The sequence below is a fragment of the Desmodus rotundus genome, chromosome 2, assembly GCF_022682495.2.
Source record: "Desmodus rotundus isolate HL8 chromosome 2, HLdesRot8A.1, whole genome shotgun sequence".
NCBI lineage: Eukaryota > Metazoa > Chordata > Mammalia > Chiroptera > Phyllostomidae > Desmodus > Desmodus rotundus.
This window is the reverse complement of record NC_071388.1, coordinates 9155482-9180835: the sequence shown is the minus strand read 5'-3', so window position 1 is coordinate 9180835 and position 25354 is coordinate 9155482. Positions and strand designations below refer to the sequence as shown.

The 25354-nt window shown below is 58.0% G+C and overlaps 1 protein-coding gene across 1 annotated transcript; it reads right to left on the bottom strand.

Annotated features, from left to right (window-relative positions):
• Nucleotides 1-25354, bottom strand: PDXK (pyridoxal kinase). Its single transcript, XM_053917511.2, has 11 exons — nucleotides 25102-25354; nucleotides 13766-13820; nucleotides 7920-8024; nucleotides 7268-7351; nucleotides 6725-6771; nucleotides 5945-6030; nucleotides 5197-5242; nucleotides 3556-3667; nucleotides 2354-2490; nucleotides 839-905; nucleotides 1-606 (listed from the first exon to the last, which is right to left on the bottom strand). Exons 1-11 carry the CDS (start codon nucleotides 25183-25185, stop codon nucleotides 494-496), a joined length of 936 nt encoding a protein of 311 aa, XP_053773486.1. The 5' UTR covers nucleotides 25186-25354; the 3' UTR covers nucleotides 1-493.

Below are 25354 nucleotides of genomic sequence, written 5' to 3'. Positions count from 1 at the left end.
TAAAGGTATTTGGCAGAATTTATCTGGACATGAATGGTTAACGCTGAACTCACTCTCAGAGACACACAGATAGCGTCCCCACCACCTGGGGGTCCGCCCCCACCACCAGGCCCACACTGGACAGGGGATCACTCAACGGTGGGAGCTAATGTGACTCTCTGGGGGCAGCAGCCCCTCCCACTAAGTGCCACCCCCAGCTGGGGAGGATGCCCCCGAGAGGGTGGCCACAGAGCTGGGTTTCCGGAGAGGCGCAGGAGCCTCAGTGGGGATGGGCAGCTGGTCTTCCAAATCACAACTTCCTGTGATCACTTTGTTATTTTTAAAAAGCACGACTGGTACAATTTCACGATTAAGACCAGTTGATGCTGGACACTCACGGAAGAAAAGAAACGTGAAGTCTTGGTCACAGCTCTAAGGCAGACGTTACATTTTTCACGGGATGAAGACGGATGCGCCGACACGCTGCTGCGTCAGGAGGCGGGAGCACGCGCCCTCACAGCACCGTGGCCCGGACGACGATCTCCGGGTTCTCGATGTCCCTTTTGCTCTGGACCATCCTCAGCTCCAGCTGGGCCGGGCTGGGCTTCTGTCCTTCCCCAGCCTGGGCTGCAGAGCAGACAAAGCATTAGCGTTGGGGGCAGAGCAGGCCCACAGGCCCCATTCCTAAAGGCCAAGGTCAGGGGGACAGAGGGAGCCATAGGGACCCCAGTCACAGCAGAATCAGTCACACGTCACCACTGCAGAGCGGGTGGTGCCTCCCTCCCACCTCTCCGCCCGAGCCCCAAACTCGGGAGGCTCTCGGGGGTGCAAAGGTGCCCAGGGGCCCTGCCGGCAGTACCTCGCGCACACTTGATGGTCCGCTGCAGCACGTGGTGCATGGCCGACACCGTCTTCTCACAGGCCACCTGCAGGGAGGGGAACCGCTGTGCCCCCGCTAGACTCGGCCCGTTTGCCCCCCGCCCCGTGCTGCCCACAGCTGCCTGTGAGAGTGCCGCCTGCGCCGAGTCACGAGGGTGCTGGTTCGGCCACCCCCATCTAGCTGGCTGGGCCTTTCCCCCCGCAGAACAGAGCTGGGCAGATGCCTGCTTAACACAATTAACTGCCCCTCTGGACCACAGAACCCTGGGGAGGGGCTGTGACTCAGGCCCATCAATACTGCTGGGCACGTAGTGGGTGCTTAGTAAGTGTTTCTGGGATGAATGGAGTACAAAAAGTCAACATGGAAAGACCTCCTGCTCCAAGGTCGGCCAAAGTCACTGCTCTGAGTCTCACAGTCTGCCCTGGACTCAGCAGGTGCTAGGGAGTCCAGCAGAACTCCGCCCCGGAACCTGGGGCCCAGGCCCCCCTCTCCAGCCCCTCCCCAACCTGGACTTGGCCCTCAGAGGCCCAGCAGCGAGGCCTCCTCTGGGCACCACGGTGCCCCTGCCTGGGCCAGATGGAGCTCCTGCTGCTGCCAATTAAACTGGCAGGTCTGCACTCACAGCAGGTCGGCCCTCAGGAGAGGCAGGAGGGGGTGACACTGGCCAGAGGACAGTGCATTTTTGCTTGCACTGGTAGGTGACAGAGGAGGCACCCCAGGGCAAGCCTTGCATTACACAAACACAGAACCCAACACTCGGATGTATTGGGGAGGCACGGGCCCCCCTCCCCGGGTGCCCCACAACAACAGCTGTAGGGGAATCCATTTCTAGGTCCTGACCACCAAATTCTCCCTTTCTTGAGGGGAACCAACCAGAGAGAAGCCTGGCTCCTCTCTCCTACCAGCCCCCTCCACCTGCAACTGCCCTTCCCACACTCGGAGATAGCAGGCCTCACCGCCCGACATCTCTACAAAGTTCACGGAGGACAGACAAGGCTGTTAGCCGACAGGGCATCAGACGGAACAACTTGATAAGGTAGTGCGAGGCTGCACGCGGTGCAGAAGGAGGTCCAAGAACTCACTCCCAAGTCCTGGGCTGGACTGCAGAGCTCACAGGAGGAACCCCGCACCCCGATTTACTAGTCAGCCCAGTGACTACGTTCGAGGACATGCTCACAGGGACCGCTCTGCTGGAAGAGGCTCCCGTAACCAAGGTTGCAGCACCTCAGTCCTGAGCGAGAGCCCTTGGATTTCAGTGCCGGAGTCCCTGGGCCGGGAACCCTGCTCATGAATGACAGGGATGGTGAGCAGAGGTGGGGCGGGGACTCCACCCAGATGTGGGACACGACACAGAACCACTGCCCGCCCAGTGCTGCCCCCTCTAAGCTCATGGTCACCCCTGTCCCCCTCCAGCCCTTTGGACATGGTAACCACTCCCCACAGAGATTAACAGATCAACTGCCGTGGGGGGGGGGGGGGCCGTGCCCTGCTGACCTTGAGATTGTTGGGGTGCTTGTGCGTCCATGCCAGGAGCATGGCAGCAAAGAGGTCCCCAGTGCCCACGAAGACAGCGTCTACCTTCCGAATGTCCATGCGGATGCGCTCAGTCACCACGGAGCCATCGGGGTGCCCTGGGGATAGCACGGTGCACTGCAACCCTCGCCAGCAGAGGGCCAGCCCAGGCCTGGGCCCCAGCCTGCCCTCCTCCCCACTCGTCCCCCGCACTGCATGTGGAGGGTAATGTCACCCGTGGCGGGTCACCCGTGGCAGCTCATCAGGACAGAACCCAGGGCTCAGGGCCTGCCCACTGCTCCCAATGCCCTACAGTGGCTTCACCGTCCCAGGGGACAAAGTAAACGATGATGAGAGTCCTGGGAGGCCGCAGTCGGGACGGCCTGGGAGGACACTGCGTAGCTGACGAGGGGCTAGCTCACGTGATCTTTGGAGGGAGCCTGAGTGCCCGCAGAGCCTACAGCTGGAGGAACTGTGCGAACGCACTGAAGTGGGCGTGTGTGAGCGCGCAAGTGCGTGTGTGCACAAGTGCATTTGTGGTGTGGATGAGCGTGTGCCTGTGGGTGTGTGAGGGTGCGTGTGTGTGTGTGTGTGTCCTTGCACAGAAATGCAGAAGGAGCAGTGACAAGGTGCCTGCATGCTGCTCCTTGGGGCAGGGGTGTGAACCTGGCCTCCTGAGTCACTCTGATGCCGGGCACAGAGCACCAACCCAGGCGGCACTCCCGCGGTGAAGCAAGAACACAGCAAGCACAAGCCCCCCCACCCCCCCGGAAGTCAGCACCAGTCCCAGCTCCGTGGGGGCCAGGTGTGTGGACACTCGGTTCCCTGGCGGGCTGGATCCGGCAGGGCTGTTCCCCGTGACCCCCATATATAAGTCAGGATGTTATCCTCATGCTGCTGGCACTGTCACTGGTACTGACAGCTGCTTGGTGACCGTGGGGGAAGTACTAGCACCCTGAGCTCCACTACACCCCAGCTGATGGAAACCCTCCCCCATTCTGCTCTCAGTCCCCCATTTCCCAGGACAGGGTGGGGCGGGGAGTGACGGTTGTTCAGGAAAACAACTCCCTGCTGAGTAAGGCATAGTTTTCTTCCTACTGATCTCCAAACCTTCTGGGAAGCCTGTGGGGCATATGGCGAGGCGGGCAAGAGGGAGCTCAGGGCAGGGCGGGCATGGGACTCACGGATCTTCTGGCTGCCCAGGACAGTCAGATAGTCGTTGCCCCGCGGGGAAGGCAGGTTGGAGCTGGTGATGACCACCGTGTCGGGGCCCATCGAGTGCAGCATGTCCATCACCTGCCAGGCACAGGGAGCACATCAGCCACTCCTGAGTCACCTGCGACGGGGCTCCCGTAGGCCCTCACTCCTGCCCCCCACCCTGCAAGCCCGAACAGCCAGGCACGGCCAGCACTCACAACCCTCACGCGCTCTCATGGGGTCCGGCCTAGTGGGGAGGGAGGCAACAGAGGCTGAGAACATGGGGACCTCCCCTGACCAGCCCTTGCCTGTCCAGTAACAGCTTTGCCGAGTGACAGTTTTGCCAGGTGAGAGCCACCGTCCCCACTGCCTCTGGCTTGAAGTCTGAGGGTACACACCTGCCAGCCCCCATCTGCACCCTATGGGTGCCCATCTTCTGGATAGAGGTGCCAACCAGGCTAGGCCTGCTGTCCTTCCTCATCTGGGCCCCAAACAAACACCAAGCAACAACAGCTCCCACCATCCGTCCACTCTGGGAAGCCACTCACTCACTCGTTTATTCATTCAACAAACACCTGCTGCCATGTGCCCAGTAACTTGCTGGGGGCTGGAGGCTTCCTGTCCTCCAGGGTACAATGCCTTGTGACAGAATACCCATGGAGGTCAATTCAGGCCTTGGGAAAGTGCCAGCTGAACCAGAGCAGGGGGCCAGGCTTGGAGACGGCTGGGGCAGGAGGTGGGAGAGCCCAGTCGCAGGCAGTGGGCACATCGCTGGCCTCCCACAGGGCCAGCACCAGCGGGCCAAGCCACACAGGAGCCCCACCATCGCAGGAGGACACTCTGAGAGCCTGGGAAGGCTCCCATGCTGGCCCTAAGTTGTACACACACGTTTGGAATTTCTGGTGCCGGGGCACTAATGTGGAGTCCCAGTCACGGACCCCTGGCTTAGGAGCCTGCTTGCCCGAGTCCCAGCATGGAAGCTGTGTCCCTCCCATCAGCCCAGGGCTCTGGGCGGGGAGTCATGTAGCACCGAGGGCCCGACCTCTTGTAAGGGTTGCAGGAGAACCTGTCTTCCTTGTGGGCTGCCTCGGAGTAGTGCCTTTGAGGCTACAAGGGGGCTCCCTCTACTCTCCAGCTGCATGTGGGCTCTGGGAGGCATGTCCCCCACCACACACACACACACATGCAGGGCAGGCCAGCTACCCAGCACCCACCCTGGGCTGAGCACTGTGGAGGTGCATGATGTGAGTCTCCTCTAGTTCTCATAACGAGCGGTGCCTGTACCCACGGACTGTTTCTTTCCTGCCCCAAAGCCATCTGGCTCGGAGGGCCTCCCTACCCTGTAGCTTTGTTACGGCCACCCCAGCTAGCTCAGACAGGGGCTGCCGTGATGAGCGGAGCAGGCAGCAGGTTAACCAGGCCTGACAAGCACGAAGCTGCAAGTGACCAGCCAAGAGGCCAAAAAGAAACTTACAGGGCATCCCCCCAGGCCCTCCAGCTGGCTGACTGGAAGCTGGGATGCTGGCCGCTGAGGGTGCCCGTCTCCCACCTCCGTGGGCATGTGGCCGTCCCCTCCCCACTGTGATAGTGCCTCCTGTCCCACACCAGGACCTGGAAGGTCTCCTTACCGCTAAGGCTTCTTCCTGGCTGTGGATCTTCCTGCCGCTCAGTAACCTGGAGGACAGGGAGGCACAGGTGAGGCACTGCTTGCTGGCTGGGTCCTGCCTGCCACACTCCCAGAACTACAGTGGGACTGGTACCCACCCCCATCTGCCACAGGGAGCTGACTCGGAGCCTGCTGCCCATCACAGGCCATCACGGACCAAGTGGCCACCACGACGTGTCTGGGGGCCGGTCGAGAGTGAGCTTTAGTTTTAAATGGGGCCCCCACATCTCGGGGCGTGCTGAAGTTCCAGACTGCGGCTAATGTGCACACGCAGCAACATGAAGAACAGCAGCACCGCCCCCTTCGTGATTATGCCCCTTCGTCACAGCACACGGGGCCCGCCAGGGCAACTGGGGATGTGGGTTTCAGAGCTCCAGCGCGACTGCCTGTGTTAGCTGGTGTGGACTCTCTACCTTGTGGCCTATGGCAGCCATGTGCCAGAGTGCCACTTCCCCCTCGGTGTCCCCAAGGGTCCTGCTGTTCAAGAACACAGCTGGGGTCAGTGTGATCGGCACAGGGAGTCGGGGTAAAGTGACCGCACACTACCATTGACGACCAGAAGCCAGGCCGGCGGGGTGCCCCGCCACCCTGGGGCAAGACCTTCCAAGGAGCTGAACGAGCCCCAGAGGGGTCTGGGGATTCTTCCTGTGCTGTCTCTGTCACTCTCCGATGGGGATGTATGAAAGCTTTCGCTGTTTCTAGTTACTTACTCGGCCTCAAACTGGTTAGGGGTTATAATGTCTGCAACCGGCACGACCTTTTCTTTGTACACAGGAAGGAGGTCCTCTGGAACGTACTGCAGAGAAAGGACATGGGAACACAGGCTGACACACACAGAGGGGGAAGAGACGAAACCCAGGCATTCGGGAACAGGCTCGGGGCCCCCATGTAAGACTGGGCAGCTGACCACGGAGATGGGCAGCCTGTGGTGACCCAAAGGGCTCCGAGGGGTCCTGGGGAAGGGTCAGGTGTCCTCCTTCCACCGCTAACACCCTCGGCTGCCACGAAGGGCACGGGGTGATCACTCTAGGGCGTTCTGCCTTCTCCGCTGCACATCGCCACCCACTCTGCCCCACAGAGGGACAGCAGGCGACGGCCCACTGCCTGTCCCAGTGCCTGTCGTGCATGGCTCACAGGCTGAGAGCAATCCTAACACTTTTTAACTGTTGGGGGACAAGTCAAAAGAAGAGTGACATGTGGTGACACATGGAAATGGCGAAAATTCAAATCCGTGTCTGTCTGCGAAGTTTCATTAGGAAACAGCCCTGTCTGATGGTTTGTAAAGTGGCTGCTTTGGGCTGCAGCAGGGGTGTGTGGCCCCTCTCTGACTCCCTGCGGAAACCTCCTCTGCCAGCCCCACCCCTCCCGCCCAGGGCCCCACCTCCCCCCAGAGCAGCACCCCGCCCAGGCAGAGCCAGGTGTCCTGGTCTTGGCCTGGCAGCAACGGCTGCGCACACCACACCTGTATCCACATTAAAACAATGACTAACCATGGAGCCTTCGCCGTCCCACTTGTCCCCCATCACCGGGTCACACACTGAGGGAACACAAAGGGCATCTTATCAGCAAAAGCTGTGACTTTCACACGGTTTTGGTTGTTCAACTTCACCTGCACCTAGAAGCGTGGGAGAGTATGGCCTCCCGCTCTCATTTCTCTCGCTACCTGGGGTTTCCCATTCTGTTATCTGGGCCACCCCAGGCACCCACCCCACTCCACCCTCAGGGTTGGGGCACCACACACCCCCAGCTGCAGTGACCGGCGGCACGGCCTTCGCACACGGACACACACACACGCATACAGCTCATTTGCCTCACACGCTGCACACAGAATCTGCCAGGTTCACGGTCAAGATGTTTCTAACCTGAGTTCTGAAGGCCTACATCCCCGGAGACCTGGCAGATTCAGCGCTCACAGGCTGGGAGGTGGACCAGGAAGTTGGGATCCTGGCAAGAGGGAGGCTGAGCCCCCGTGCACAAGCCCCCAGGGGACCCCTCTCCAGCAGACAACAGCCCTGCACGAGCCCAGTGCCTACCATACACAAGCTGGGAGTTCTGCTGCTTCAGCTCCTTCACGATGTCCACCACCATGGCCAGAAAGGACTTGTCCCTCGTGTACCCTGTGGGAGGGAAATCAGGCCACCCTCACAAAACGGAAGGCTCACAGCATCCAAGCCCAGCAAAGGGAAATAGAGGCGCCATCGAGGCCATGCTACAGCCAGGGTGAAGATCAAGTGTCCCCAACAAGTGCAGTCCACAAGGGTCACCAGGCACTTCCCAAAACAAAGTTTGAAGTGAAAGGAAGAAGCGGTGGGTGATGGGTGTACATGGAATGTTCTTCTGTAAGTGGTAAGCACGCTCACTTTTAACCACATATACAAAGTTACTTTTTTTTTTAAACCAAGAGTGTGTATAAATAAGACCAATGGGCCAGGTGGGAGTGTGTTGCTTACTTAGGGAGGGGCCAACCCCTTCCCAACACCCCCCTGAACCCCACCCCACCCAAAGGACACTGCAGCCCCAGTGTGTTCCCAGAGGTGTGACTGGCTTGGACAAGACCGAGTTCTCCTTGGAGGAGGGAGGGACTGGGGACAAGCCCGGGGCAGGGGCTGCTGTGGGGCTTCCCAAGCCCCCCACCGCTAAAGCAGGGCTCACGGGTACCAGCACCTGCTCCCCCAGGGCCCTTACCAGTGAGCACGTAGTCATATTTGTTCACGTCGTTCAGCTTCAGACCTTCGTACACCTCGTGGAGCTCATCTGCATTCAGCACTTGACCCTTCCAGTGAGCGTAGCCTGGGGAGAGCAGGGCTCTCAGGGCTGGGGCACGTGGGCAAGACAGCTTCACCCGACGGCCCGATGCAGCCCAGGCCATCTCGATGACGCCGGTGGATGGTCCCCTCCCCATGGGCTGACGCAGGGACTGATGGAGACCAGCCAGGCATGGTGTCATCCGTGTGGGTGCCTGGCGGCCTCGAGTCGCCCCGACAGCACAGCTGGCTCTGACACTATCTGTGGTGTCATTACTGGCATCAGGGTCATACTGCCCCCTGCCAGTTCCCTCTGGAATTAACCCAAGGCTGCGAGGGCATCAGCTCTCCAGGCCAGCCCTTGGACACCTGTGGGGCCTGTGTCACGTGACAGGATATGGGGTGGGACACACTGGAAGGGACACACCGGGCCTGCACAACCATGTAACTGCTCCCTGCCTTTAGCAGCGGCACTGGGGATGTGCCCCCACATGCCGCACCGCTTGCTTCGCCCACTTCCGCTGTGCGTGTTGCCTGTCCAGGCTTGATCACTGCACCTGGGCAGGTAGGGGCTCGTCAGGTCCCAGCCCCACCTGCCTCCCCACAAAACTGACATGTGGCCAAAGCAAGTCATGGATCAAATCCTGACCAAGAGCCAAAGGTGAGTTAGGAATGGGCCCAGCCCTGGCTGGTGTGGCTCAGTAGGCTGAGCACCAGCTGCAAACCAGGTCGCTGGTTCGATTCCCATTCAGAGTACATGCCTGGGTTGTGGGCCAGGTTCCCACGAAGGGGTGGGTGAGAGGAAACCACACACTTATATTTTTCTCTCTCTCTTTCTCCCCCTTCTTCCCCTCTAAAAATAAATAAATAAAATCTTAAAGAAATAGAGAAAGAAATGGGCCCAGGTGCTTGACCTTTCAGCCCCAACAGGTACTCAGGTGAAGCATTCACTGCAGGCAGACAGACGCGTAAGCATCCTGGGGGAAGCCATGTGGAACCCCTGCCCACAGAGGCTCAGGTAGGGGCAGGCCAATGGCTCCCCGTTCACCAGGGGCAGGGCCACATCATGTACACCCTGCACGTCACCCGCAAGAATTCCTCCTGGTGTCCTTTATGCCATGGGAGGCCCTCCAAAGTATGTGCTTCCAGGCTTGTAAGTAAAAACCCAGGGAGAGTTGATCCCTACGATCCCCCTTATGGACCACAGAGTGGGGATCCCAGCATAGCCAGGCAGCAGGGTCTGGAGAAGGGCAACGTCGCCCTCTGCCGGCAGCTTGTATGCATGAACAAGAGCCATCCTGATTCTGGAACAATTCCGACTGCCCAGGCAATTCTACAGGAGTGTCGAGGTCTCTGGGACATGCAGCCAGGGGCACACGCAAGGCTGCATTCTCCATGGGAGGCACCAGCATGAACCAATACAGGTGGGTGAGTCTATTGGACAAAGAATCTGACTGAGCCCATTAACCAGGTCCCCTCAGGGTCAGGAGGGCCAGGCAGGGAGTCCAAGATGAGCTCCCCCAGCGCAGGGCCACCCCCTCCCACTCAGGCGTCCACTAGGGGCCGGGGGCTCTGGTGGTGTCCCGAGCAGGTGTTGGCTCAGGAAAAGCTGGGCCCCTGGCATAGGGAGGTCTTCCCCCAATCCCTTTCAGTCCCCATAGCCTCCCCACCCCAAACCCACCCACCTTTCATGATTAACACAGACCCTCCCTGTCCACAGCAAGGTCTGGGACGGGCACCTGGACACAGCCCAGGGCTGGTCTGAGAGAGAGACTCTCAGGCCCTACCCAGACCTGCCGAGTCAGAATCTCAGGGTGCAGCAGCTCTCGGTTTTAACAAGGCACCAGAAGATTCCTAGACACCCCCAGATCTGAGAAACACTGACCTAGAACAGAGGTCAGCAAACCAGCCCTTAGGCCAAGTCCAGTGGGCCCCATGTTTGCATACAGCCTGCAGGCTGAGAGCAGGGGTCACTTTTCTTTTTCTAAGTTTTTCTTTAAAAAAAAAAAAAAGATTTTATTTATTTATTTTTAGAGAGGGGGTAATGGAGGCAGAAAAAGAGGGAGAGAAATATTGATGTGAGAGAGAAACATCCATTGGTTGCCCATCGCACGCCCCCAACCAGGGACACAACCCACAACCCAGGCACGTGCCCTGACCGCGAATTGAACTGGTGACCTTTCAGTTTTCAGGACAATGCCCAGTCCAAGTCACATCAGTCAGGGCAGAGTTCACTTTTGTTTTTGTTTTTAAAATTTTATTTATTTATTGTTAGAGAGAGGGAAAGAGGGGGAGAAAGAGAGGGAGAGAAATATGAGTATGTGGTTTCCTCTCATATGCCCCCTACTGGGGACCTGGCCTGCAATCCAGGCTTGTGCCCTGACTGGGAATTGAACTGGTCACCCTTTGGTTCGGCACTCAATCCACTGAGCCACACCACCCAGGGCAGAGTTCACGTTTTTAAATGACTGCGAAAAAACACTTAAGGACTTGTAAAAATTACATGAAATTCCACATTCAGCTTATTTTTTCTTTTCTTTTTAAATTCTCACCTGAGAACATGCTTAGTGATTTTAGAGAGAGGAGAAGGGAGGGAGAAAGAGGGAGACAAACATTAATTGGTTGCCTCTCCCATTTGCCCTGACTGGGATGTGCCCCGCCCAGGAATCAAACCTGCGACCTTTGGTTTTTGAGACATTGCTCCAACCAACTGAGCCATACCAGCCAGAGCTGTTCAGTCTGTAAGTAAAGTTTAAGCTTTACTGGAATACCCATACTGTCTCTGGGTGCTCCATGCGTCAACGGCACAGAAGTTGCAAAGCCTCAATTAGTACTCCCTGGCCGTTTATAGGGAAGGAGCCAGCCCTGCCCCAGGATACTCCTCACCCAGGGAGGCAGGCTTTCTGTTCTCAATCTTAAGAGTGATTTCGGACTCAAGTCACAATGAGCTCCCACGTCACACCCACTAGGACGGTGAGAATAAGACAGACACATGATAACAGGTGTTACAGGAGAGGATGCAGAGAAATTGGAGCCCTCACACACTACTTACTGGTGGGGATGCAACATGAGGCAGCCAGTCTGGAAAACAGTCTTAAAATGGTTAAACACAGAGTCCCTGTGTGATCCACCAATTCTACCCCTAGGTACACATTGGAGAAAACAGAAACTGCTTCCACAAAAACACGTGAAGACAGAAGATCATAGCAACCTGACTCATACACCCAAATGCTCCCTGACGGACGGACGGACAGCAAGACGTGGCGGACACACAAGCGTGGAACATTACTCGGCCATGCACAGAATGCAGCTGTGATATGTGTTACAACGTGGATGAACTCTGAAAACATCAGGCTCAGTGAAAGAAGCCAGTCCCTAAAGGCCACCTGTCATCCGGTTCCATTTACATTCAAGTCTAACGGGCAGGTCCATATAGAAAGTAGATTGGTGGTTGGGGGGGGGGGGGCTAACAGGTACAGTTACCTCCACTGGGGCACGGAAATGTTCTGGAAATATAGTGGTAAGAGTTGTGTAACTGTGGCTGTAGTAAAGGACATTGAATTGTACATATAAATGACTAAATTAACGCTATAGTGTAAAAATGTCTTAATAAAGATGTGTTTTAGACATAAAAACAGAAGAAGGGATTTCTGACCCGGAGGAGCTGGCAGATCACAGCTAGCAGAACTGTGGGGGCCAGTAGCCAGCCCTGTTCAGGCGTCCCAGTGTGGGACCCGTGGGGCCGCTTGCTGAGCAAGGTATAGGTAGTGTGTGGTCAAACCCTCGAGACGGGCGTGCGCTGCGTGCTCAGCGCACAGTAGGACCACACAGTGGAAACAACAAATCAGCAAGGCCGTTGCCAGACAGCCTGAGAAGCCCTGTGCTGGACAAGGACACTCCCAGACGGGGCGAGCTGGCCGAGGCCACACAGCCCAGCAGCAAGTCCCTGGAGAGACCTTGCTGCAGCGGAATGTGGTAAAGATAAATCAATAAAGTGAAAAAGGTAAAAATATCAAGAACGTTCATGTCCCAAGTCCAGGACAGAACTGACAGGTCGCGTGGGTGTGCTACACTCACAGTGTGCAGTACGACCCTGCCCCTAGGGAGCAGGGAGCCGTGTGGCCCGCAGATGCAGGGCCCACGCTGCCACAGGGAGTGGGCTTGAGACTGGCCAGCCTCTCCCCTGAGCAGCAGGGTGTGGGCAGGGGTCGGGGGAGAGGAATGGGTGAAAAGGGGCGCATGGGCTCAGGGGCACAGCGAGGCCTCACCTGGCTCCTCCAGGTCATGGGCTTGGCACCTGAGCCGCAGCGGTGGCCCTGGGGAGGCCGCCCCCTGCAGGTCCTCTGATGAGGCTGCACAGACAGCCACCCCTGTGGGCCCAAGCACAGGTTGCTCCACGTCACCCACAGCAGGAGCTGCCTGAGAAGGCTGAGGTGGGGGCAGGGGGCTCTTCTCTCCTCTACAGGTGGGGAGGCCCTCCCAGGGACCACAGTGGGGGGGGCCCACTGGGAAGGAAGCCCTCATCCTGGCCCTAACCGTGCCTGAACCTGCAGGAGCTCCCAGACACACAGTGGTCTGTTCTTCCTTCACCCCTCCCAGGGCAGGCAGAGGCTCCCTCTGCCTCAGACCCTCCAGGATGGCCAGTCCACCATCACCTGAGGAAGTCCACAGGAGCCTAGAAGCTGCCAATCACCGCAGAAGCCCCCAGAAACCCTGTCCCCTCATCCTGGAATCTGGAGTGGAGGACGGCTGGAGTTTCTAAGCCGGGTCTTTGCTTATGTTGAGCTAATGTCATTACGCCACAATGTAATATTCGCCAATAAGTTTAATCCCATCGTTTAGTGTCCAAGCCACTAAAAGAAATAAGGGAGGGTAGTTAAAACAGGCAGTAAAAACATGCGGGATTCGGGGAAGTTTGCTGAACCAACTCAAACTTTTTGGGACTTCTGCAAATTTCACAGCGCCTGGCACACTCAGCAAAGAGAAGGCAGTAACGGACTTTGAGTGAGAATTGCAGCCTCTTCCTCCAAACCCGCAATGAATTCTTTCCTCCCTGTTCAAGACTTATCATAGCCACCTTCCCCTCCAAGAACGGCACCCCAGAGAATTGCAGAAAATAGTTCCTGCGGGCTGAGGCAAAGGCATCCTGCCAGGTGCTTCTGGGACGTTCCATGCCCAGGCTCAGAGTAATCTCAAAGAGGCAACGTGGGGACATTTCCAAGAACCAAAGAGGCTTTATCCTCCTGCCTCTGTGGCCATGGGGAGCATGGGGTCAGTGGGTTTGGGGAGCCCGGGACTCACCCTGACAGCTGGGCCTTCTAAGGGCACCGACCCTCACTGACCTTCGGCCAGCAATTCTGCTTCCAGGTCTCTGTGTCCAGAAATCCTTGAGGCCCCATGTATTGAGCACCCCCAGGTACCCATTTCTAATAGTGAAAATCAGGGTCCACCCACATGTCTGCCTGCAGCACGGGGAACCATCACGGGGGGCATGAGCCCTACAGTAGGTGCCAGGATACCGTCCTTGTTTTACGGAGGAGCAAACTGAGGCCCCACCGCCCCTGGTTACACTGCCTGTTCAGGTGAGTCAGACCAGAGCCGCCAAGCTGAGACTCAGGTGGGCAGGCCACACCTGCAGACAGGAGACTCCAGCTCTCCACCCTCACAGTGCTCTGTAGGGGGTGACCCCTCGGGCCATTTCCCTGTCTGTCAGATGGGAGGACAAGGCCCCAGATTTCTAAAGGGCCGTTTCTCACACCCACTCCACTGAGTCCGTGCTTTCCTTACCTGTGTGGTTTGAAAACTGAACAGAGTTCACAGCATCGATCTCAAACCCCAACACCTGCAAGACAGAGAAGGACCGGTTGTGAGAGAGCCTCCGGGCTGGCAGTGACCCACAGCAGGTGTCGGACCTCGGCCTGAGGCCAGCCTGGAAGAGGAGGGCCAACACATGCCAGGCCCCAGGTGCAGGGACCAGGAGGCTCTTCCCGAGTCAGGCTCCATGTCCCCACGGTGGGTGGTGTCTGTGTCAGTGATGGCTCCCTTCACTCCTCTCTGTGGGAAACGTGTTGGGAAGCAGCCAGCCCGAGGGGCTGACCCTCGGAGCCCACTCACCTCCAGGAGCTCAGTGCCTTCAGACCACTTCCGGAAATCCCACCAAGGGAGCCCACAAAGAAACCCAGAGGCATCAGTCTATTCAAGCCCCCTGCCTGAGCGAGCCCTGAGAGGCTAAAGCCCCCGAGGCAAGGCCGAAGGCTCCTGCTCCCTCCCTGGAGCCTGGTGTGCATCAGCCTGTGTTAGCTGGGGAGAAAGAAGGCTCCAGACTGGGGCCAAGGGTCCCCTGAGAACAGTCCCAGCCACACACCCGCTCACTGACCATGGAGGAACCTGACACGGGCCCCGACCCTGGCCCTGGCATGGGGTCCTCTGGCCCCCAGGGTTGGGCTGCCTCAGGGGCCAAGAGGAGCATTTCTGAAGGGGGATGGCGAAGAAGGGGCTCTGTTGCCATGGGAACAGCAACACAACTTTCGCATGTTAGTTTATTTATAGCACCCAAAGCAGGTGACTGCAGAAAAGTTAAGCTATCACTGCGTTCCAAGCTAAGTTCACAAAAGGTAGGAGCCCGTTTTCAATGACAGGGAAGAGAAAGTTATGTCTAAGTGGCCCGGAAGTCCACACCAGATGACATCAACAGCTTGCCCGCTGGCCACACTGGGAGCCCTGGAGTTAATCTTTCCTTCTGCAAAGCTTGACACGCACAGGGCTGGAAGAGGACGTGCTGATCTGCCACAGAGACCACATGCACTTCCTCACGCCTGGCTCCCTCACGCCGGTTCCAGACCCCAGGCCTGGCCCCCGGTCTGACCCAGAAGGTGGGGGGGGGGGCCCACCAAGAAGTTCACAGCTGAGGCCACTGAGGGCCACCACCCAAGGCCCATCCCACCGAGCCACATACAAGCAGTGGGAAGCCAGAAGCCACGCAGGGAACTGTGAGAACAGTGGTCCTGTGCAGGGTGAGGAGTCGGGGACACGCCTGTGAGCTCAGCTCTGATGCAGGAGACCGGACTGACCAGGGCCATCTGTGTATGAGGGCGAAGAGGCCAAGGAGCAGGAAAGCCCTCGAAGTCAACTCCAGGACTTCTGGTTGATCTGGTCCACTGACCTTTACACCTCTCCTTCCCCCAGTGCCCCATGGGAGGACAAAGGATGCTTTCATCTTTTCTGGCACCATCCACTAGACAAAGAAAGGGAGCAGAGGGCAGGCAGCGGAGGAGGGAGCCCAATAAGCAGTGGAGTAGCTGCAACAGACACTTCCATGCCACTAATGAAAATACCAGTGCCTGCCGGGGGCACAGGTAAGAAGTGGGCCCAGCCCCTGTATACGCTGCCAGAGAGACAGGGCAAGAGAGAGCGGGTGTGAGAGAGACAGCGTGAGAGACAGAGACTGAGAGACGGACAGTGAGAGACAGAAGGGGAGACAGTGGGTGTGGAAGAAAGGCAGCGACAGAGGACAGAAAGGCAGGGCCATAGCTGGCCCCAGGGGCCTGGCCACCTTGCCTTCTGCGCTCCAACAACTCCCCCACCCTCTTCTCCCTCTTCACCTGCACACCACCACCCAACCAACCTCCAAGTCTCATCTTAACGTGCACAACAGACACAACGATCTCTGGTGTCGGCCGTCGGGAGAGCGGCTCCTCGGGGAGGGAGGCAGCAGGGATGGGGAGAGGACGTCGGTGAGCTGCTCACTGTCCATTTCTTCGTGGGGGTGGTGGTTATACGATGCGCTCACTCTGTGAATCACCAAGCTACACATGTAGAATTTGGTTTTTTACACGCTTTAATCCGGTGTCATCAGCACTTAAAGTAATAAAAAATTGGGTCTCGTTAAAGTAAAAAGTTAAAATTGGCCCTTTGCAAAATTTCCTCGCCTGATTTCACGGCCTCCTGGACACAGTCTGCAGCTTTTCACACCCTTCGAAATTCTAATCAACTCTAAAGACAAAGATTTGAAGCGACGATGACACCAATCCTGAAAATCCTACCAAAAATATCCTTTCCCTTGCTTCTGGATGCGGGTAATTAATCCTTCGGAGCTGGCAAACCTGAAGTCGCTATTTTCTGCTTTGAAATGACAGGGAGTGCTAAGCCCCCGGCTGCCATCTCCATTTCAAATGCCAGCAGTGACACGGGCACGTTAATCAGGACCACATGCTCTCTGAGGGCACCCACCAAAGCACACGTGGCTGGTGTGGCTCTGTGGATTGAGCCTCGGCCTACCAACTGAAGGGTCGCTGGTTCGATTCCCAGTCAAGGCACATGCCTGGCATATGGGACAGGTCCCCAGCTGGGGGCGTGTAAGAGGCAACCGATAGATGTTTCTCTCCCTTTCTTTCTCCTTCCCTCCCCTCTCTCTCAAAATAAATAAATAAATAAATTTTTTTAAAAAGCACATGTGCAAGGCTGAGCAACCCCAGGAGAAAGTCAGAGCAGGGGGCTGACCTGCAAGATGAAGCCCTGGGACCCTAGAGAAAGGGCCTCCTGTGGTCCGCATCCAGGCTTCAGCTCCAACCCGCCCTTTGTGCTGGGCCCTGCATGTTGGGGCCGTGACTCTGGAACTCATGCCCTGCTTGGCCAGCAGCTCCTACTGGGCACTGCCAACTGGGGGAAGGAGACTGGCAGGAGGGAAGGGCTGTATCCATCCCTGGTCCCCTGGCAGTGACATCGCACTGTGGTTTTCCCATCACTCTCAGTGCACCTGTCACCAACCCCTGCCACACCCCCTTCTCCCATCTTTTACTTCCAGCCTCTTCTCTTCTATCCTGTGTCAGCCGCTTCAGGCGGCACTGGACTGCTGGCGGGGCCCCCTGCACCCGGTCTGTGTCTCCCTTTTCTGTTCTCCCAGTAACAACAGTCTGTTACCATGAATCCTCTGTGAGAATGACTGCGTGGTTGTTTCTGGTCTGGCCCCAGCCTGCTGCCCCTCGTCTGTCCCCAGCCCCAGGTGAGCCAGAGATAGACTGCCTCCTGGCCCAGGGGTCAGTGCAGACAGACACACAGACAGCCAGAAATCACACACACACAGTGAGCAGCTGGCTTCTCCCTGGCATCCAGCTCCAGCAAGTGGGGTGGACTGGAGCTCCTGTCCCTTGACAGCCTGCACAGAAACCACAGGGCATGGGGAACAGACCAGGATGTCACGTGGACCCTACTGACTGACAAGACCGCCCCATAGCAGACCAACTGACGGGACAGACTGCTGGTCCCTGTGTTCTCGTGGGTGAGGACAGACCCGAAGCTCCAACGGCTCCTGGGGGAGGCAGCTCTGTAAGGGCTCACGGTGCACGAGCCCACCCGAGTTCGGGTGGGACCCATGAGGGGCTTATGTGCTGTGGCAAGAGACAGAGTATTCACGTGAGTCCGGTCTGATCACACGCGGCTGATGGGCGGGCAGCGAGAGCGACCTGGATGGGAGGACCCTGCAGGCCCTGTGACGAGCCGCCCATCTGCGCACGCCCGGGTTACATACACCCGCTATTAAAAACACAAACTGTCATTTTAAGAAAAAAAGAGGAAGAACTGACTAGTTCAGCCAGGACAGCAGGCAGGGGAAGGAAGGCCTTTCAGGAGAAGGGGGAGCAATGCCTCCGCCAACCCCAGCTGCAGCAGGAACTCCCCAGCACCACCCTCCTTCCTGGCCCACGGGGCGGGGGCTGGGTGCTCCTGGGGTGCTCCCACCCCAGCCAGGGTCCTCTCCCTGCTGTGACAGCCCAGTGCAGGCCTGTTCAGCGGTGCCTCGCTCCTGTCCCTGTGAGTCTCCACACCACCATTCTCCTCATCCCCTCCTGACCCCAGATGTACCCCCTGAACCTCAACCTCTGAGGGCTTGCCGCTGCCGGTGGTAGGAAGCCAGACCCCAGGGCTGCGTGTCCCACCACCACGCCCAATTCTGAGAAGTCTGTCTGTGCTGTGGCTGCAGAGCCGCTGGCCACTTTCTGAACCCTGAACGCTCCAAAACCCGGGTGAGCTCCTCTCCTCAATCCAGGACATCACTCTCTTAGCCTCCAGGCCCCCGTCCAGAACCTCTGCACCGGGTGGGGTTTTTATGGCTCTGGGGCTCCCTGCCAACTGTGAGTCCCCCATCCCATGTGCCTCTGAATAAAGGCCGGAGGTAGTGAAAGCCCAGCCTTGGGCTCCAGGAGCAAATGCACCCCACTTCAGAAGAACTAGGAGCCTCGGCAGAGAAGTCTGCCCCAACTGAGTATGTCACAACTTCACTCCAGCTGCTGAGAAAGGCTGGCTCCACGAGGACCACGTCAGCACAACTCAGCTGAGGTGTCAGGGGACTCAGATCCGAGCAGAGCCACTGAGATTCACAGCCAGCCAAAATTGGGGCACTGCTGGGGAGGTCCCTGGGTAGGGCACGCTGCCTGTCAATGCTAATCCATGCTCGGTGTGTGGCAGAGGAAGAGGGGGCGGGGGGAGGGGGGCGGAGAACTTATGCACTCAGACTGAGTCACTGCAAAGCCCGGGCTGGTGGGATAGCCTGGAAGTGGCTCCAGCGTCCTTTGCCTGCCAGCACAAGTGTACCCGGGACAGCTTCCCAATGCTCCACAGTCACCGAGCCACAAAGATCAATTAACAGAAACGCAAGGGCGTAACCAGGGTCTCCAGTCCGGGCAGGAGCCCATCTCCTGCCCCAACACAGACCTCCATCGGCCTTTCCAGGCACGACGCCCCTCCTGGATGGCTGCATGTGCTGGGTGGGGACCTGAGGCAGCGCTCCAAGGTCAGCCTCAGTGGGTGACACGGGCTCCAGTGGCCACACACCCACCTCCAGGCTGAATCATCGACCCGCTATGCTGACAGCCAGGCACACCCAGCTCTGCGATCCGCCCCCTTTGCAGCAGCTGTGGGGAAGTGCTGGAATGTTCCAGTGCAGACCAGACCACAACCCTGCCCAGACCATAGGGTTCCTCTAGGGGAGGGATTTGTGCTGGGCGCAGCAGAGGCCCCTGTGTTCCAGAAGGCTCACTGTGGCTTGATTTGCAAGACTTCTAGCCACTTTTAGAGGAAACTAGAATTAGGAAAGAGGGGCAATGAGCATGTCACATGCCTGATGTCATCCCGATCAGCCTCAGGGCCGAGTGCCTCCCGTCCCTTCCATCAGCCCTACAATTCAGCTCACCCCCCCCCACCATCCTCTGACTGGGAACAGCCCTCTCTCCCCTGGGGCTGCCTCCCTGGTCTGCTGTAGGTCCCATGGCCACTTTTGTCCTGTGTGTGTCCCCCTGCCTCAGCTGTCACAGCCCTGGACCCCGTCACGTCAGCCCCAGGGCTGCTCCTGGCACACACACACCAGCGTAGTGCACCCTGCTCCCCGGTTTCCAGATTCACAGCACCCAATGCAAGATCATGCTCCTGCCAGGCCCTGTGCAGGTTCTCCTGGGTGCTGGGCTGCATGCAAAGCCCTAAGAGAGGGGGTGTCATCCCAAGCTCCTGGTGGCAGCCAGGTAAAAATGGGGAACTGGGTGGCTGCTCTGGGTGGCTCATGTCCCCACACCTCCTTCCTTTCTCCTTGAGAAACTCCACTGATTCTGTTCTACAGTGTCACTTTGTGAATAAAACTGGCTGATTCTAGTTCAAAAGCTCTGTGTGGGTGTGCACCAGGGGACCACCAAGCCCATGAGCCGCAGAGCCGATCAGCCCCCACAACGTGGAAGTCACGGGCAGGCAGACGCTCCCTCTCCTTTCAGAGACGGCAGTGCTGCCCTCTGAGTGTAGGCACTTGAACAGAAGACACAGCACAGCAACACTGCACAACAAAACCGCACACCCACATGCCCGTGATGCACCTGCCCCCATGGGCACAGCTGCACACGTATGCCCACAAATGTACACATGCATATACACATGTGTGCATGTACACAGGCATACCCATGCCCACAGCACATGCATGTATCCACACCCCATATGCATGCACATGACGGGAAGAAAAGATGAGGACCAATTAAATTCTTGCTTTTCTCCGTGACAGGCAGAGAGAGACAGAAACTTAAGTCCCAAACTAAGAAATCAAGATTTTAAGCAATTCTGGACTTGCTGGAAGAAACAGCAAAAACAATGCTGATGTCCCAGGCCTGGAGCAAGTCTGAGTCAGAGCGGAGGATTCCAGAAGGAAACGGGAGAGTCACACAGGGCCGGGAGGAAAGCAGCAGGTCAGCGTGGCCTGGAGCACATAAGGCAACTTTCCAGAGGACGCTCAGGAGTGTCCCAAACCAGGTGGGGTCACTCCAAGGAAGTGGATGACCACCACAGGGGACAGGAGGCATGCTTTTTGGTGGTCGCATTTGTACTGCTTGTTAACGACATGTCATCATGAAAACCGTTAAGACAGAAACCGAGGCTTTTAAAGGGCAGGGTGCCATTCTTTTGGCACCTTCTGAATGCAGTTCTGCTGGAGAAGGCCCTTTCTATCCTGGAAAACATGTAAAGATCTTCCAAGGGACTGATCAAGAGACCCTCTGAAGAAGGCTGCCTTGCGGCTCAGGGGGTTCTCAAAGGTGAGAGGTTGGAAATAGCTCCTTATGGCCCTGAAGTGACCCTTGGGGACCCAGTGGTGTCTCCAGGAGAACCTGCAGTGAGCCGCCCACTCGCCCAGGTCCCTTCAGCTCTGTAGCTCCTGTTCTGCTCCAGCTGTCACCCGGGACCCTCCACGGCTGCCCCAGCCACTGTAGCCAAGGGAGTGTGAATCCAGGTCTCCCAGCCAGGGCCCTCTCAACACGCCACCGCCCACCAGCTGACCTCTTCCTGCACGGATGGTTGGGAGAGTCAGAGGATGAGGCTGATCTCTGCAGCCTCAAACTGAGCTGTCCCCCAAAGCGCCTTCCTGTTTCCGTGACACTGTGGGGTTCAATGGGTTTAGAGCTAAGGCTACCTCCTCTGTTGTTGGTCACATTAACAGATTCCTCTCAACCACTAAACTGTACTATGGACTTCGAGCCCAGAAACAAAGCCAAAAGCAGGGTCAAAGTTCTGTTCCCTTGTCTCTGGTGCAATGCTTCTCTCTGCCCGTGGAAGGAGGCAGCCCACCGGCTACCACCTGCCTGAGACTGTGTGCGGTGTGCTTAGGGACCTGGCAGAAGCAGTTTGGGAACCTCAGCCCTGAGTCCCAGACCCTGTGCAACGCTGACCACAGAGCACCTCAGGCTGGGCTCTGTCTAGGCAGTGCCCTGGGAGCCAGGCACCATCTGACCACCAGGAAGGCTGTCCTCACTGAGAAAGAAAAGGGTGTCCAGGCTGCTCCGGCTTGATCAGTAACCAAGGGGACACAGTTAATTCCTACCCAAGGTCTTCGTGGGGCTGGCCATGTATATTTCCAACAGTTCCAATTAAGAAGATAAGTGATTATGGAAGGCAGAGCCTATTCTTTCTACCTCCAGACAAATATGTACAAACAATTGCTTCTAGACCCCTTGCCACAACTCCTGGCTCTCGGTGCTGGGCGCCCCTACCGTATCTGAGCATTCTCCACACCTGACGTCACACTTCATCCTTGAATGTTCGTGACTCGCTGAACCTGCTGCACGCGGCTGTACTTCTCTGCCCTCCTGCCCACAAGTCGGACACTGTTTCAAGCTTCTCAGAGCTCCATTCATGGGCATGTCCTCAGTGGGGCCCAAATAATAAACTTGTTGCTTAAAGGTACAAAGGTTCGAGTCTCCTTTTCATTGACAGTGCTTTGCAGAGAGGCTTAGGAAGGCTCGGGAGGCGGGACCAGGTCCCTGAGCTGAAACTCCAAGTCCAAAACCAGGGGACACGGAGTCAGTTCCCACAGGCAGCCTCTCCAGCCCCCACCACATGCAGTTTCCAGCCTCTCTCTGAGGGGCATGGGGGCAAGTCTGTGTTGACCAGCCAGGGCCTCCCTTCTCCAGTCATTTCCAAATTGTCTTTCCACCCTCGGCCACGTGAAAAAGCCAGACTTTGGAACCTCTAGCTGTAGGGTATCAGTATTAGGGGATGCCTCCGTCCTGTGGTGGCAAAGGCTGGTGCAAGCCCCATCAGGGGGCCACCCTCACCCATCTCCCAGCTTCCCCACCGGTGCTCAGACCTGGGGGTAGGGAGCAAAGTGCACGCACAGGACCCTGGGGAGCGTCCTGTGTACTAACAGATCATGCCACAGGAACTGAGCCTGGGCCTAAGCCTGCACAGGCTCTGGCCAAAGAAGCACTAAGTGGGCAAGTGGAGAAAGACTCCAATGAACTAAGAAATTTCTGGAAACGGTTCTTGTCATGGGCTGAACTGCATCCCCCAAAATCTGTATGTTGAAGCCCTGACTCCCAGCATCTCAGAGTGGGACATTATTTAGAGAGGGGGTCTTTACAGATGTGACTGAGGTTAAGCAAAGTCACTAGGGTGGGTCTGATCCAACACGATGGCTGTCGTCATAAAAGGAAGAGACCAGGACACAGACGCACAGAGGGACAACCACGTGAGGACACAGGAGGAAGGCCGAGGCTGCACAGCGAGGACACAGGCCTCGGGAGAAAGCAGCCCTGCCCACACCTTGCCTCCTGCCTCCAGGACTGGCAGCGAGCAGACGTCAGTTGTCTGAGCCCTCCAAGCTGGGGCATTTGTCTCGGCCACCCAACCTAACACAGTTCTAGCTGAGGTCCAGCTGTCGGAGGGACATGCTCTGAGGACCGCCATTCCTGGCTTTCTCCCTCTGCTCAGCTCCCTCCGCCTTCTGCCTCAAAACTACACTACATCTCATTTCTGAAGTTAGGAGGAGGAAGTACTCAGGGCAAAGGACACAGGAAAGCAAGTATGGACCCAGCTGACATCCACTCCTGACAGGGGTTCCAGCCTCCAAGGGTGCCCCCGGCTTCCAGTCCTTCTGCATGGGGAAATGCGAGCAAATCGCCTCCCAGTGCTGCTGGCCCACCTCGTTCCACAGCGGGCACCTCAGAGAAATGTGCACACTCCCCATCTTCGCTGGTCCTAAAACGACCTGGGAAGCAGCATTACAACCATTCTACAGACCAGGCAACTGAGCACCAGAGGGCTCAGTGTGCACGGTGGCCTCTTCAAGGTCGCTAACCTGATGGATGGCCCCCTGCTTTCCATGACCCTCGCCCTGCCATGCTCCTGGTGGGCCTCACAAACCTTGAGGGGAGTAAGTGCAGGGCTAGGTTAAATGACAGATAGAGGTGTCACCGCCCCCTCATGACAGGAGGAAGGAGATATGACATGACCCCTGCCCCCCACCCCCCAGCCTGTCCCATAAACACCAGCGGATGCGCCCACAAGTAAAGATGCGGGACCCTGGGGAAACCCTGGTAACAACTGCAGCTGTGTCCTTCAGAGGCACTTCCCCAGGTGGGTGGTCTAGAGGAGGCACCTCCCCTGAATAATTGGGAAAGGATGTTTTTGGTATAGAAGTTGAGGGTACATGCCTGGGAGTTCAGGAACAAGGGACATCACTGCAGGACCCTGGTGAGCAGAGGAAGGAAAGTTTTCCCAGTGGGAAGAGAAAGAGCATGACCACAAGTGGACAGGGAGGAGGGACGGAGCAGAGGACACAGGGAAGCCAGCAGGGAACTGCACACCTCTGCCAAGGGCAGTTCCCACAGCCCCCTGGTCAAGGCTGGGCCGGGGCTGCTCCGCCAGTGTGGCAGCAGGCTGAAGGTCTTCCCAGAGCCTCCTGATTCCACCTTCCAGGGCTGCCCCTGCTCCGCTCCAAGGACCCTGCAGCTCTACCTGCCACCACCCCAGTAGAGTCCCACCCCAGTGGCCCTGGACACAGTCTGCCTACCTGCCATGCCTCCTCTCCACTCCCCTCCCCCAACAAGCTAGGAGTGCACAGGTATTCCAGAGCAGTGGCCAAGAATGGGCAGTGTGGGGCAGCCCCAGGTTTGTACCCTGACTATCCCCACAGGTCTGCCCTCTGCTGGCCAGAATAGGAGGGGCAAGCCCAGACCTGTGGAGCTGCTCACACTGTCATGGGTGGCTGGTCACTTTGTACCTCTCCACCTCCAAGTCTCTGCTCCACTATTTCCTCTTCAGGCTTTGGCCTTGGCAGTGTCAGGTCAGCCCTGAAATTCTACGCCAAAGCTCTTGCCCTTCCCATGGTCTTTCTGCCCAGTCTGCAGGTGGCCCTTTATGTCCTGTGGGGCCCAGCCCTGGGACCTGCCATGCCTGCTCCTTGCTCAAATATCAAGCGAAAGGTGGCAGTCCACGACGGTCTCCACTTTGCCAGAACCTCCGTGCTCCTGCTGGGCCACAAAGCAAGGAAGTGCCCAGCACTGTGGTACCGCCTCTTGCCCACAATGACACCCCACTGCACCCCATTGCACCCAGGACTCCTCCTGCCCCTCCAAGGGCCACCCACCTCATGGTGGCAAAAGGAAGCAGTAAATGCTCAGCCAGCGAGTCAGGAGGAAATGGTGAGCCCCTCACCAAGGACAGGCTGGGGAAGGCGGGAGGGAAGCCCCAGAGGACGGCCAGGATGGAAAGATTAACACATTTAAGAGCAGCTTCTAAAGCCAAACCCTGAAAGGGCCTGAACTGGTCTGTGGGCTTCTTCAGAGCCGGCACCTGCAGGTAGACCTTCTCTGCCCCATCTCCCTCTGGCGACCACCTCCCGAAATGGTCAGAGGCAGGGTGGGGGCCCACTCTAGCCGAAGGGGCCTCAGTGTCCGTGAGCATCCTTCTCCTCCCTCCCAGCATCCTGACCCACAGCGGGCAGGGACAGAATCCGGCGCCCAGCAGGTGAGCACTGTAAACACCTGCCCATTCTGTCTCCTTCGCTCAGAGGCAGGGTCCCGGCCAAAGCATCCTCTCGCCGCCAGAGAACCCCGCCTGCTGGAGCTTGTAAGCAGGAAGGGGTGGGAAATGCCGGGTGCGCAAGGCTTGCACCAAAGCTTCATCCTAACTTAGCGCTCCCGCCCGGGGACGCCCGCAGGAGCCCACTAGGTGCTCCCAGCCCGCGTCCGGCTCTCCGCGCTCCAGACGGGCACCTGCGGCTACCTCGGTGGCCCGGCCAAGGTCACGCGGGCCGGCTGTGGCCACTCCGCCTTGGCTCGGCGCGGCGGTGCGCGGGGACACCGCGCGTTACGTAAGCGTACCTGCAGCGGGAACGTGGCCGCCCGGTTGCCCACGTAGCCGCGGACGACGTGGCTCTGGATGGAGAGCACCCGGCACTCCTCCATGCCGGCCTGCCAGGGCGACGTGGGGCAGTGCGCCTCAGCGTCTCCCTGCTCGCGGGTCACGGGCTCCGCTAGTGCTTGGGCTCCGCTCTAGCCGCGCTTGGCGCAGGCGCTCGGCTCGGACGCCAGGCCGTCTCCCTGTGACCTCAGCGCGGCTGGGAACCCGCGGGTC